Here is a 13,991-nt window from a genome sequence, read left to right on the forward strand (position 1 = left end):
AACTACCATAAATAGTTTTAGTTTCTGTTATGAAACAATGGGCATCAAACAGGTCTATGAAGAAAGGCATTAGATGATAGGACTTCACTATTATCTGAATAAAATATATGGAGATAAAAAGAACAATGGAAAAAATAAAACCAGAAGAAAAACTGAGGATGGTCTTTGGGGGCAGGGGAAACAAACAAAACCACAAACAAAACCACAACCAATCAATCCAAACCAAGAATTTCTGAGTAAGCATGTGTTGAAGGAGGTTGGATTTGTGCAACAGGTCACATTCAACCCCCCTATTTTAGACCTTGCAATGCCCACAAAGTAGGACATGCATCTCCTATACAATCCGCAGGGCAAGTGCTTTCTCACAGGGCCTGTCTCCTCATTCACTGTCCCTAAGCACTTCAGTAACGTGTTTCCCTTTCCTTTAAAAAAAGCATATTGGGGCCTGCATAGGCAGCTAGAGAATGTAGCAGTTCAAAAATGAAGCTACTAATTGACCATAAATATTCTCAGAGTTAACTTGCTCTGGATAACAAACATGATGGGTTCCTTTCCTGGTCTCAGGCATCAATGCTACATTTCAGTTGGCATGCGGGTAGTCTCCGAGATACATCTTGTTTATTTTTTTTTTTTAATTTCTGCATTGAAAACACACATTTTCCTAACTAAAGAAACACAATGCTATTAAAAAAAAAAAAAATCTGTATCCATTATCATATTCTGCTTCTAAAGAAAACCAAGCCATAAGGACCTTAAAACTGACTCAAAATAATAATACAGTTTTAGTATAAAGTACAAATATACCCACTGTGAAGACATTTTTTTTTAAAAAAAGGCGAAAAACCCAAACCAAAACCATCTTTCTACCTTAAAATTTTTAGTTACATGTTTTAAATAGACCAGACAAGTTCAGAATTAACAATGAAAACCTGACATTAAAACAATAATTGAAAGTATAACATGGAAATTGCTTATAAAAATGAACGTTACATTTGAAACTATTAGCAAAGTCAAACCAATACTGTGGTCAGTTAACATTTTAGGATCTCAACAAACAAACCAAATCTATTTCCTCCCCCCAATTTGTAGACACCATATTTTTTTCTCCTCCCCCACATTTGTAGGTTAACACTTATTTTTTAAGCGAGTTTTCTTAGAAGTTACCTATAGATGCAAAGAAAATGATGGCAAGAAAGTCACGTATTGGTTCAATACAGGACATAATCTCCTCAGTAACCATGTGACCCTGAGAAGAGATCAGAGCTCCAGCTAAGAAGCATCCCAGCTCCATTGAAACATCCAACAGCTCTGTGATCTGTCAAGGAATAACACAAAAATCTATTGCTGTTCTCTAGCCCCGAGTGACTTCATATACTATTTCACAGTGAAATCATAAAACTGTACATTATAATGAATGCAGTTAATTACTATGTCTTTACACAAGTTCAACAACAAATGAATTCAGTGTATTTATTCAAGTGTTCTGTAGTATTGTATTTATACAAAAGACTGACAAAACCAGTTTCCCCACCATGTTACCTCCCTCCCCACAAAAACAAAAATAAATTTCTTAATATACATTGTAAATGCTCTGTGTCACTCTTAAGGATAGCATCTGATTTCACAAAAACAAGTAAGACTATAACGTTTCAGAGGCAGGATGGCATAATACTTTAAGGCTGTGAAATAAAGCAGTAAGAACAGCATGTTTTCTGGCTGTCAAACAAGGGGGAAAAGTAAAAGTCAAAGCTTTTAATTTGGGAGAATAGCCTCAATTTAGCAGAAGTCCAAGCATAAATTACGTTTTATTGTTGTAAATTGGACTTCAGTGTGCCTGTGTGCTTTACTGAGTAGGGATGCATTTAAGCATGTGAAGTAAACTGCTGAAATGAAGCACAATATCTGTTTGAAAGAATTCAGGCTGCTCTTCCTTCTTTTTTATTATTTGAATATGGTACTGGAAGGAAGAGATGAAGCATGTAAAGCGACTGAACTCAAAACAAAGAAACTGCTTAAGGCAATGCTTGGAACATTAAAAAAAGCATGCAGCACTTCTAGTCAGGATAAAGTATACTTTAAAAGAATTACTTTAAAACCATTCTGCTGCAGATGATCATCTTACTAAGAAAGGGCAATGCTATTAATATTAATAGAACTTTTAAAACTGAAGACTTATTTCCATACTAATTTAGATTAAAACAACAGTACACCATAGTACATTTATGGACAACATTCATCGTATCTTGAATGGTGTTACACTGTAATGTAAGAAGCTAAAACTCAAGTGACTTGAAATTAATGGAGGAGAGCAAAAGACACAATAAATGAGTCTCCATGCCACCTAAAAATAAACACCAGACTTCTGTGTATTGAAGTAACAATGTCTGAATGCTTGTCACATAACTCTATTTGTGCTAACAGTTTGTAATTTATTGCAAGACATCTAGGAAAATGGATTGGTTCTGTCGACTAATACAAATAGTTGCTGATCAAGCAAAACCAACAAAATAACATTATAATGTTACTTTCATTTTAAAACAAAAGGAGTTTCAGTGCTTTTCACCACAGTTTGAAATTATAAGAGGGAAGAAGGAAACATATATATATAAAAGGTTTTAAAGTCACCAGAAGATGAAGAAGGAAAGGAAACCAGTTATGTATAGGAAAAATTTAAGTTCTTCTAAATTATACATTAGTTGTAAAAAGTCACAGCCTCTTGAGTATGATTAAGATCCAATATAGTCTCTTCAAATAGTTGGAATGATTTTTTACTATTCAGCTATAATCCCCCCACCCCCTTAAATGTTTTCAGCTATAACAGGGCTCCAGATCAAAACTTTTATAGCTAATATTTTAGGTATTCCCACATACACGGTTAGGTTACCTTGTAAGAAGGAATTTAGCATCTTGTGTATCAGAATTGCATGATACCGTCCTGTTATGAGAATCGCTATTCAGGCATGGAGCAATTTAAGTAAGAAACCTGCTTGTTCAGAAAGCATCAGACATGTCTGAAGCAAACTGTATGTCCATCTTGGTTTGCTCCCACCACATAAAAACAAGCTGGGTATGAGGTAAAGGCCTGGTAGATAAAAAGGCAAATTTCACTTGTCTGCTCTCTAGGTACTACATAACTTCAGGTCATCAAAATCTACAGGTCACTCTACACACAGAAAGTGTGAAGTGGATGAGAGCGCAAGAAAAGGTTATTTTCTTGATCCCATCCCCCTCTCCAGCCTGTTCTTTCATCCACAGACTTCTTGTACTATTCCCATTCTGGTCCCTGGTTGTCCAGTAATATTACCAATAAGTGGATACATTTCCCTCAATTAAATCTGTAGCATCAGGGTTTATTATATATAACGTGTGCTCGCACACACACACACTTTGTTTTACTGGCAGCAAGGCATTCTCAGAAAAATTTCTTATATAAGCACAACTTGGAAAGTATTTTGCATTTAGTATCCCTCCCCGCTTGCATCATTTTTAATGTTTTGCCTTTACCAAACGAGGCTGTAACAATAATCCCTGGGCTCTGTACTGTCTTTTTCTCAATTCCTATGTTTCGGTCAAAATGAAATGAAAAGTTCTATCAATTTACATGGTTTTTCCAGTACAATTTAGTTTTCCGTTGTTTTCAAAGATCCCATTTTATTCTAATTCAGAGAGGATTTCTCTGCTTTCTCTAGAATATTGGGTATTTATGTTCAAATGTTCTACCACAGCAATAAATAAAATAAACATTACTGCTATAACATGTTCCAGATGAATTTCAACCATTTGTTCAGCAGTTGTCTTGCCTATATTCTCTAATAATGTGCATCTTATTGCTACTCTTTAATCATCATAAAAGCTTAATGAGTGGGGTAAGCCAGTAAAATTAAAGACATTCATGATGGAAATAAATGAATTAGAATTCCAAGCTTTAATAACTTAAACCTGCCCAAGAGTAAAGAGGTGAATTCTAAGCTTGCATTTGAAGTGAAGCCTTAATAGAAATGGAAACAATTTTTAGTGAGCCTTGTAAAAAGATCACCTCAACTGTATTTTATTAAATAGTTAACCAGAATATTTGAGATTACAGTTCTTCTTTAATCTCCTTTTAATTGACAGAAAAGAGTTCGTAAGCAGGTTAGGAGACATTGAAGAGCACTCCAAGCAAACAAGAAATGACATTCCTAATACATTGCAGGGAAATGTATGTACGTTTTCATATAAAGTACCGCAATCATATAGCTATATTTTCTTTTTGTCTTTTTGGCATGTAAAGCAAGCTCGCAATTTCCCTCCATTTGCTGCAATCACTCCAGGTCAACCATAACACAGTCAAACTGGAAGCCACTTCTCCCCCCTCATATGGACACACAGTCCTATAAACATGTAAACGTGACTGTTACCTTTCTTGTCAGGTCTGGTTTTATTTTTTTTTCCAATTCCTTAGTAACATTCAGCAGCTCAGTTTTAAAACATAAAAAAGCCCAGCCACTGTCCTGCAGAGACCTAATACAGCAATTCATTATCAGGATAGCATTTAAAATTATTTTCCTTGAAATGTTTCTGTACATACAGAAGATGAAAAAAAGCAACACTACACCAGTGAACACTCTGGCTGACATCTAACATGTTCTTTAGCTCATTGTGTTACATATCTCAACCTAAAAGTACCAGTTTGGCCATCAATACTAAACAGTCACGTTTAAAACCATAAGCTAATCTGCTCTTTATGTCCAGATTCAGGAGAACAGTTTCCCACTCTAAAAAACAAAACCAAAACAAAACCAAACCACACCCACACAAGACAAAACCAGTTTCTGCATAACTCAAAGCTTGAAAAGGAGTTGCAGAAAGCACAATAATGATGTACTGAACCTTTGTTACTGATGACAAGGTACATGACTGAAAGATGCACAACTGTGCCTCAAAGTCAACTAGACTTTGATAGGATCGGCACTTGACACAATCCCTGCCCTGATCTGCATAACCAGTTGAGGGAAAAAAGGGAGAGGGAATTTCAGTTACTTCTGAGACTATCAAAGACCTCTTCAGCTCTGAATCTCAGTACATTATCTCATATTTGAGATTTGTTGCATCTCTTAAGATAGTTTATCAAGAGGAGGTGTATTTAAGATCCTGTTTCAGATTTAATGATTTGCAATGTTATCCAAGTGAGCCAAGCAGTTCAGAAATGCTCAAAAGTCACTTCCATACAGAAAGTTCCTCACCTGACAGGATAATCCTTACATCAAAATCGCTTACTCACACTGCAATACAGAATCTCTTCTGTCCTATCCTCCCTCTTGTTTTCCCATATAGAATTTGCCCTTATTGGTAGAGAAATGGCATTTCTTGTTTAATTAGTCATCTGAGATGTTCAAGCACAGGAAACAAGTAGCATAAATTAAGTTTATATATAATGTGCATAACGTGCTAGTGTTAAAAATGAACCCCAACACAGGACAAACTTAGGTGGACCCCAGAAATCCAGTCAACACTGAAGCATGTACCAAGTAACCGTATACATGAAGCAGGAACACCATATCATTCCCACCTCCTTTGCCATATATTGGAAAGGATGTGGTCTGCAGAACAACTCACATGCTAGACAGAGAGCTAAATATTTTGTTTAAAAATGTCAAGTTTTCTAAATGAAGCCAGAGAGTCATCTTTGGTTAAGGCTACTAAAATATGCATTCTCTTATTCCTGCTTCTACAAATTCAAAAGGTTTTTTAGAATTACACCAGTATAGAAAATTCTGCATTTGCAGATAATTATACAAACTCTGTCAATATTTAGGCTTGGTTTTCCAAGGAGAAATATCTTTGCAGGAATCACGACAGTTTAATTGTTTTCCTACCTGAAACTCAAACCCCTTAATTTATCCTTTCTGAATACATGCAGTATTTTTCTAATTAGACTGCCATCCTCCATCCTGTATTTTTATTCCTGACATAATAGGGCATCTATACCAATTAAGATTGGTTTTCCAGAAGGTTTCTTGAGCTGTTCAACTGGACAATCAAATACTTTTTTTGTTCTGTTTTTCATTATTGATTTTTTAAGCCTGTGCTCAAACCACAACTTGTAGCATTACTATAATGAATGTATCAGTGTCAGAGAATATCAAGCATCTCAACTGGCTTACTGAGATGACATGCAGTATCCTTTGTACTGTTACCTTGCATACATTATTTATCAACCTTAAGTGGAAAAAACCATGTTTTTAAAGTACACAAAATATTTGCTCCTTCACGAATGCTTCCCATGCAGAAGAAGCTTTCTGGTTTTGCAGTACGAATCCACCACAGTCAAATGTACTCTCCCTCAGGTTTGTGTACACACATATATCATGTGAAGTCACATAGACAAATTCCTTATGCATTTGATACATGATTTGGGCACAATACAGCCAATTCAATCAGATCAGTCTATGTAGGCCATATTTTTAATGAAAGTAGAACTGTATCTAGATACCATAATATTTTATGCAACTTTTGTGGTTTGTGGTTGTTTTTCATTGAAATTGTTCTACAAATGTTATGTCTGCTTGTTAGAAAGTAAAAAGGAGAAAGTAGTTTTGTTCCTTCCCTTATGAGATGGCACTTCTGTCTGGAATGTGAATAGCTGTTTAGAGGTATGGCATTTTTAACCCATATAATAGAAATCAAACTGTAAAGCTATCCTCTCGCTAACTTCTTTCTTGACCTTCTTCCTGCAGGAGGTCAGCTTTCTCTGTTGGACCTGTAATAATTAAGCAAATAGCCCTAGAAAAAAAGGCACATGCACAGGCACTTTTTGGGATAATTTTTGTCAGAAATTCTCAGAGGACATAACAAATGGCACTTCTGGGATAATGAGTTTCAAAGCCACAACATTATCAGCAATTGTCACATTCTGTTCTCCAGCAGAATAGTTTTTCAGAGGGCTGAAATGTGAAATAGAAACAAGTAGAAGAAGATTCAAAGAAAAATGAACTAAACCCAAAAGCAATATCAAAACCTATGAACTTTAAGCCATTTCTCTACTTTCTCAACTTCATCCCAAACTGTTTCTCTCTCACAGAAAAATAAAAGTATTTTATAATAAAAACCATGTTGAGAATTTGCTATTGAAAAGAAACCTGTGAGCAAATGTCACAATCAGCTATTATCAGTATCTCAAAATCCATCCTAAATTATTTTCAAATGCATGAAGTAGCCCCAAATTAAAACTGGAATAAAGATTCTTTAACTGGCTGTATTAGAAGTTACCAGCAGAAGTTAAGCTCATTGACATGCACGTTTCTTCTCTTCTTACTCATCTGTTCTGTAATGCATGAATCATCTGTCCATTTGGGGTTTGTTTTAAAACATTTCAAAACCAAACAATTCACTACAGGGGTACACGGATATGCAATAAGTGTGATGGCTTTTGTGATACTGATGCAATAAACTACCACATGTATCACAATGTTTTATTAATTTAAAATATTACCGTTAACATAAGGAAGATGAATGCAGTTATTCCTAGAATGAGGATTTCTTTATTCCCTTTGCTTTCTGCATGCAACTTGCGATAATACGGTCCTATGAGATAAGTCTTTATAACAAGACATATAAGAAAAACAGCAGCCAGAGAAAAGAGAATTTGGCCAATCAGTATCAGTATTCTCAGTATTTCCTTCAAAATGCTGCAAGAGAAGAACAAACAAAACATTTCTTTCAAGTGTTCTCATGCCTCCCAGTCAGTTCCCATTAAGTGAAAAGGTCTAATTCCATGGATGTTCAAAACTGAGTAGCTACAGTAAGATGTTTAGATACATTAGTAAACAAGCTGAATACTAAATCTGCTGAGTGCCCAGCAATTTCTTTTACAGCCTAGAATTTACTTCCACGTTGATTCAAAAAGATTTTTGTTGATTGATCTTCATAGTATTATTGAGCCTGATGGCTTACCATCACATAGTCTGACAAAAATATGTCTCGAGGGAATAAAGTAACTGAAGAAATTTACTTATTTTTTACAGTAAAAAACTTTACACTACAAATTTTAAGTACTGCACAGGACTAAGGTAGCTAGAGCAGAAAGAATATCCTCATACAATATGACAAGAAGAAATAGTAAAGGGAACTCGCAGAACAGAGTGTGTATTTTTCCACAGAATTGACATTAACTGTAGTGCTCTCATATTCATATTTGCAATCTACATATTAATCGGAAGGGGGTGAAAGATACATAAACTATTTTTTTTTTTACCTGGAATATGTGCTCGCTCCTGCTTGAATAAGTGTAGGCATGACAGCTATAAATAAACCAAGCTGCACATCCTGCATCACCAACATGCCAAGTAGTACGCTACTGTAGTCAATATCCCCTGTACACCAAGAAAGCAGTCGTGGAAACATTCATCAGAATCTATGAATGATTGCAGTGCTCAGAAATCTAGAAATGTCGTCATCAAATGGAGGCTACATATAGTTTTTAATGGGGTGAGGTCATTCAAAGCATTCTGTTTTGGTTTTTCCCCCCCCACCAGTAAATAAATTAAAATACATATAAATAAAATATACATAAAAATAGAAATAAAATATGCATATGAAGCTTCTGTTACACAATAAAAATATAGACTTTGCTTAGCAGTTAAGAACTAGATATGCATTTACTGGAACTCCTTTACTGAAAACATACAGTCTTTAGAGTAGCAGACACATGTAAGAGCCAGCATGTGTAAAATATACACTTTGAATTTAGGCATTAGAACATGAACATTCTAGGAGGTGGAGAGAACTTTAATGCAGTATGTAACGAGGGAGGTTTAAATGGAAGAAAGCAGGATGGCGAAACTTTTGAAAGGAAACCTTTAGAAGTCTTTGAGAAGCTAGCAATATGGGACTTGAAGGTACTTATCTGAAGAGCTATTGGCTATGAAAGACTGTCTGAGCTGGTCTTGGTTTGCTGAGGAAGGATGTGAATTATTTAAGTTATCCTTTCTGCCCTGACGACAGACTGGTAGTAATAGTCTAACCTGGCAATCTCTTAAAAAGCAGAAGGATTCCAGACCCTCAGTAAAGTCAATTCTTAACATGGAGAGTACTGATTAGGCTATACTTTCTCCAAAGAGGACTGGCTATGTAAATAACAGGTACACCTCATAACAAGAATATACGCAACACTGGCCAGTGTTAAAGGAGGATGGATGACCACCTGTAAACCAGACCTAAGAGTGTGTTTTGTTTTAACTAGTTTCTCTCCTAATATTACAAAGTCAACTACTTTCAAATTTTATTGTAGATACTACAGTAGTCCATACTTAAAATCACGCTTACCTTCTTTATCTCCTCGAACACTACCTGCAAGAAATCTTGACACCAATGGCGTGCTTGATAAAGACAAACAAGTGGAAATGAAGACACTTTGTGTTGGTCTGATTTGGAGCAAGTGTCCCCATAGTAAACCAAAGGCAATCATCAGAACCGTCATGTAGCAGGGTCCTTGCACAGATATTTTCCATACCTCAGGAAGAAAACAAGTTCTTGTGATAAAGTCTGGTAACACTTTTCTCACTGATAAGTTATAATGATTTTCAGCACAAATAAACAGTTGAAGATGCATTATTTGGTTCTGCAGTGCTGAGCCACAGAAGTAACGGAGTGCCATCCTATGCATCCTAAAACTCTCAAGTTATTATGCTCAGTAGATAATATTCTAAGCCAGAAGGCTCAGTATCAGGAATTAGGTAAATTTCCCAGATCTTACAGACAAGTTAAGGGCCAAAGGTCCAGTATGGGTTGAAATATATTACAACCAAATGGAAAATGAGTAATTTGATGTGATTCCGGGGGGGGGGCGGGAAGCACAACACACCAAAAAAACCCACAACAAACAGGATTGGTAAAGACCATCATTAATGCAAGCAGCCCGCTCCACATTAGTGTACAAAAAATTCTGCAGTAACAATTTACACGCTACCATTTCGGAACCCTTGAATTACTGATTTTTATCTTTGACTTTAGACAGACTAGAAATAGCATATTAAGCTGAATGCTCTAAAATTTTAACACATTTCAATTAAAGCTTTTACAGTCTCCTGAACTCAAAACTATCAGTTTAGAAACAAATCACACAATGCAACTCTTTACATACATACAGTTCTTACATATTTTGCAGCAGTATTTTCCACTACTAAAATCCTAGCTGGTTTGTAATATAACTTTTTTTTAATTAAGACCAAAAGAAACTTGTACATTTTTGCTGAATTCTGATGGCCATATCATGCAGTATTCATATTTGTCTTTTCAAAAAGTACGAAGTTACACCAGTATATTATCAGGGAAAATGTAAAAAATCTGAAAAATAACTGATACCTTGAATGTCGGCAATTAAATCATGTTATGTACTGGTATTATATAAAAATACCTTTCTTAATCTTTCAGGAGAAAATTCCAGACCAACTAGGAAGAGAGTGAAGAATACACCAAACTCTCCTAACGTCTCCACCTGTACAATAGACTTGGGGGAAGGAAAAAAAAATAAAAATCAACACAGCAGTCTATTTATAATACAAATTACAAGCCCACTTGCAAAACAAATTGTTTCTCCTTATGTTGCCACAGGTAGTTCACTTGCTGGTCATACGACTTCAGAAGTTCCCTTGGCATCTTTAGGGTTCAAATATTTTTCCCCATCACCTGGCTGCTACTAAATAATTTGGTTGGATAGGCCTGGTCACCCAAAATGTGCATTGATCTAGGTAAGCCTGCTTGGTTGTTGGAAATAAATAGGTTAAGTAAGTTACTTCTGGCTAGTTATTTTGTCTATTGGTATAATCATTCTGCTAGACTGTAGTTGCTGTTCAGCTCTCCATCCTGTAGACTCCATGCATTGATCTCTCAGACCAGTACGACTACCAGTCTTTCCGCTTTAGTGAGAAGGGAGCAACACCAAGAAAAGTGGTTGTCTTCCTTGTCCCAACAGAAAATACTAACATTTCTTTCCTATGTATTTACAGTCCAGAAGAGGACAGGGTCCATCATCAGTCACAGAGAAGTGGAGATGGAAACTATCTTCCCTGCTAGATTAGAATCTGCCTGCCTCCTCAATTCCTCCAACATTCAACTTTTTAATGAAATACAGAAGAGACAGAAGTAGAAAGTACACACCAGAGATCCAGTCAACATAAGCGTTATCCAGATGAATAATGTTCAATCACAACTCCACAAGAAACAGGCAGCTCATTAAGAAATGGTCTAAAGAAACCTCTCTTATGTCTGTTCTGACCACATCGTCTTCCTCAGTTTAGGACTCTGAAAATCCATCGTTGAATCTCTTTCAATGCCGAGCTTACAAACTTGCTTCTCAGTCTAAGTGGTCAAGCTTCCCAGACCTTCTCTACCCAGAAGTTATGTACGACACAAAGGTTATTAATTCATCTCAATTTTAGAATATGAAATTTTGGAAGTGTAGTATTTGTAGCCTTCTCTTCCAACAAGAGAGTGACAAAAATCCTACAATTTCTACTTATCCCTACTTACTTTTTAGCCCAACAGTCATTTTCAACAAAAGTCCACATAAGAACAGTGGTTGCAAAGACAGTTAAGTTCCAAGCAGCAATGTGGATATCAATGTAATAGACACATGCAACTTAACCGGACATTACCATGCAACCTTAATGTATGCCTGTTCTGCCTGCTGGCTAAACCATCTGTTAACGCACACCAGACCACCCATCAAAACCCGTGCAATATCTGGCGAACCACAGCCCACGGTTTCGCCCTGAGCTCGTAATCTGGGTACACGTGATGGAGCTAAAAAGGTTCAAGAGACTTCAGGAATGTGGGCAGGAGACTGGAAAAGAACTAGGGTGACTAAGATGGATAAAAGAGCTACAGAGACGAAAAATAACTCTCCAGGAAGCCAAGCTATGCCACTCAGGGGATTGCTTGTTTTAAACATTTCCTCCACTGCCAACATTGACTTTTTGCAAGTTTCTGAATATTTGATGTCACTTAAATAATTTGGCTCTCGAATGTGAGGCTTTATGATTAAAGACATATAGAAAAACAAACGAACACACCACACAACCTTCAGCTTTCATTTTCAACAATTCCTTATATCATGATTACAGAGGAGAAAAAAAATAAAAACAAAGTTGATTCAAATACATAAAATTTTAAAGGGCTCAGTTTGCAAAGGTCCAGGTTTGGGGATTATTTTTTAAAATACATACTCTTTAAAAACTACTTCTGAAGTTTTCAACAAATGAAATCAGTCAAGAAGCAACTTGCACACTTACTTTGATACTGTTTAGCCCTGATGGTCCTAAGAGTACTCCACAGATGATATACCCAAACATGGTTGGCAATCCTATTGTTGTGCACAGCCAGCCACATGGCAAGGACAACATTCCTATTGTCACAATATCCTAAATATATAAGATTTACAAATGTGTTAATATAAAGGACACACAAACTTGTGATGAAATTGAAGACTACTATCTTTCAAAACATAAAGAGCACTGTAAAATTAAAAGTAGAACACTGCCTGTGAAAAGAAAACACCACTTCAGTAAACTAACCTGAACATTTTGTTGTAGGGGTAAGTACTGCAGTTTTGAGAATGAAGCAGATGAGGTAAGTAATTGGTACCTTTGGGGACTTTTGATCAGTCTATTAAATATTTTCAGTACATTATAGGAAATAGATGGTTTCCTGGGCAATTGTGGGGGAAATGACACTTTGCTTTATCACAAAATGGTGAAACATCCATTCCACTTTTGTGTCTTTTGGGGTTTTGTTTGTTTGTTGGTTTTTAAATCTCAATGTAGTTATTCTTCATGAAGAACAAATACAATCAAAAAACATGTCTATGTATTTTCCAGTGTGGCAATGGCAAGATGTGCGGTTCCAGCCACCTGGATGATAAAGGAAGATCAATACTAACCTGACCATCCAGACGGTCAAAGAAGAAATAATACTAACATAATTAAATCACAGCAATTACTCAAAATATAAAGGGCCTTGGACAGGTTGTACTGAAGTATGTTTTTCATAATCGTAAGGAGTGATAGTCGAGGCTCATGAGAACGGTATCTTGGGCCGGAAAACCGCCCCCAAGTACACGTGACATGTGAATGTTGTTGGGCCTGGTCTGTGAATGAGTGGGAACGTGACTGAAACAGACACAACATGAGTGTGGTGTGTCTGGAATAACAATTATTGAAAAAACATCCTGTCTAACCTCTTAGTCCAGGTCCTATCCATAAACCTATAAATTGTGAACGGTTAATAAAGAGGGCCTCAGTCTGGCTCAGCTCTCTGCTTTGCCTGGCTCTGCACTCCCTCCTGAACATGACCTCTGCCTGTGTGTGCGTCTTCGTCCCGGTGTGTGTCGTTCCTCATTGCCGCATTCCAGCATCCCTTTTTTCATCACAAGACATAAACATGACGAATTCTCTCTAGTGACAAAATGCAAATGGTTTCTCAGGCACAGCAGTAGCTTGCTTTAACACTGTGCAGTCCAAGAGAAAGGATGCTGCCCCAAAGGTGCAAGAAGCTATATCCAATAAAACCAGAGAGGACTCATGCAGCATCATTATCATCAGTCTTGTGAAGACTATATTAAGAGTAGGGAACACACTGGCCTAATCAACAGTAGACGAGGGAATCGCAGATGCTGGGGTAACTTTAGAGGGACAGATGCTGAAATTATATTCAATCCAATCAAGCAGTACTGACATGCAGACTAGTGGGACTAAATATTACCAAAACGAATAACAAGAATGTCTCTAAAATTATTACCTTTATGAAATGATGATCAGCACGAGGAATGGTGGAATCTCTAGGCTTGGTAAGGATATACTGATTGTTCTGAGAATCAATAAGCATACTAAGACCTAAGTCATCCTCTACTTCTCTTTTTGAAGCATTTCTTTTGGAGTTGGCTTCATCTTCTTCCACCCTTAAAACGGCTTCAAAGTTAACACCTCTCACCTGTAAAAAAAAAAAAAAAAAAAAAA

The 13,991-nt window shown here is 36.4% G+C and overlaps 1 protein-coding gene across 2 annotated transcripts in view; it reads right to left on the reverse strand.

Moving 5' to 3' along the window:
- TMCO3 (transmembrane and coiled-coil domains 3) overlaps positions 1 to 13,991 on the reverse strand; it is a 34,845-nt gene that overhangs the window by 8,749 nt on the left and 12,105 nt on the right. The window contains exons 5-12 of one of the 2 annotated variants that reach the window (XR_010607669.1): positions 13,774 to 13,965; positions 12,270 to 12,398; positions 10,394 to 10,486; positions 9,304 to 9,490; positions 8,234 to 8,351; positions 7,472 to 7,667; positions 2,885 to 3,082; positions 1,236 to 1,315 (exon numbers count right to left, since the gene is read on the reverse strand). Coding sequence is in view for 1 of the 2 variants with exons in the window: in XM_065652258.1 (XP_065508330.1) it covers positions 1,165 to 1,315; positions 7,472 to 7,667; positions 8,234 to 8,351; positions 9,304 to 9,490; positions 10,394 to 10,486; positions 12,270 to 12,398; positions 13,774 to 13,965 (1,066 nt within the window). In the remaining variant the exon portion in view is untranslated. Of the gene's footprint in view, positions 1 to 1,164; positions 1,316 to 2,884; positions 3,083 to 7,471; positions 7,668 to 8,233; positions 8,352 to 9,303; positions 9,491 to 10,393; positions 10,487 to 12,269; positions 12,399 to 13,773; positions 13,966 to 13,991 lie in introns of those variants that run through there. The other variant, XM_065652258.1, reaches the window with a different exon arrangement.

Source organism: Caloenas nicobarica, chromosome 1, assembly GCF_036013445.1.
Source record: "Caloenas nicobarica isolate bCalNic1 chromosome 1, bCalNic1.hap1, whole genome shotgun sequence".
NCBI classification, from domain to species: Eukaryota; Metazoa; Chordata; class Aves; order Columbiformes; family Columbidae; genus Caloenas; species Caloenas nicobarica.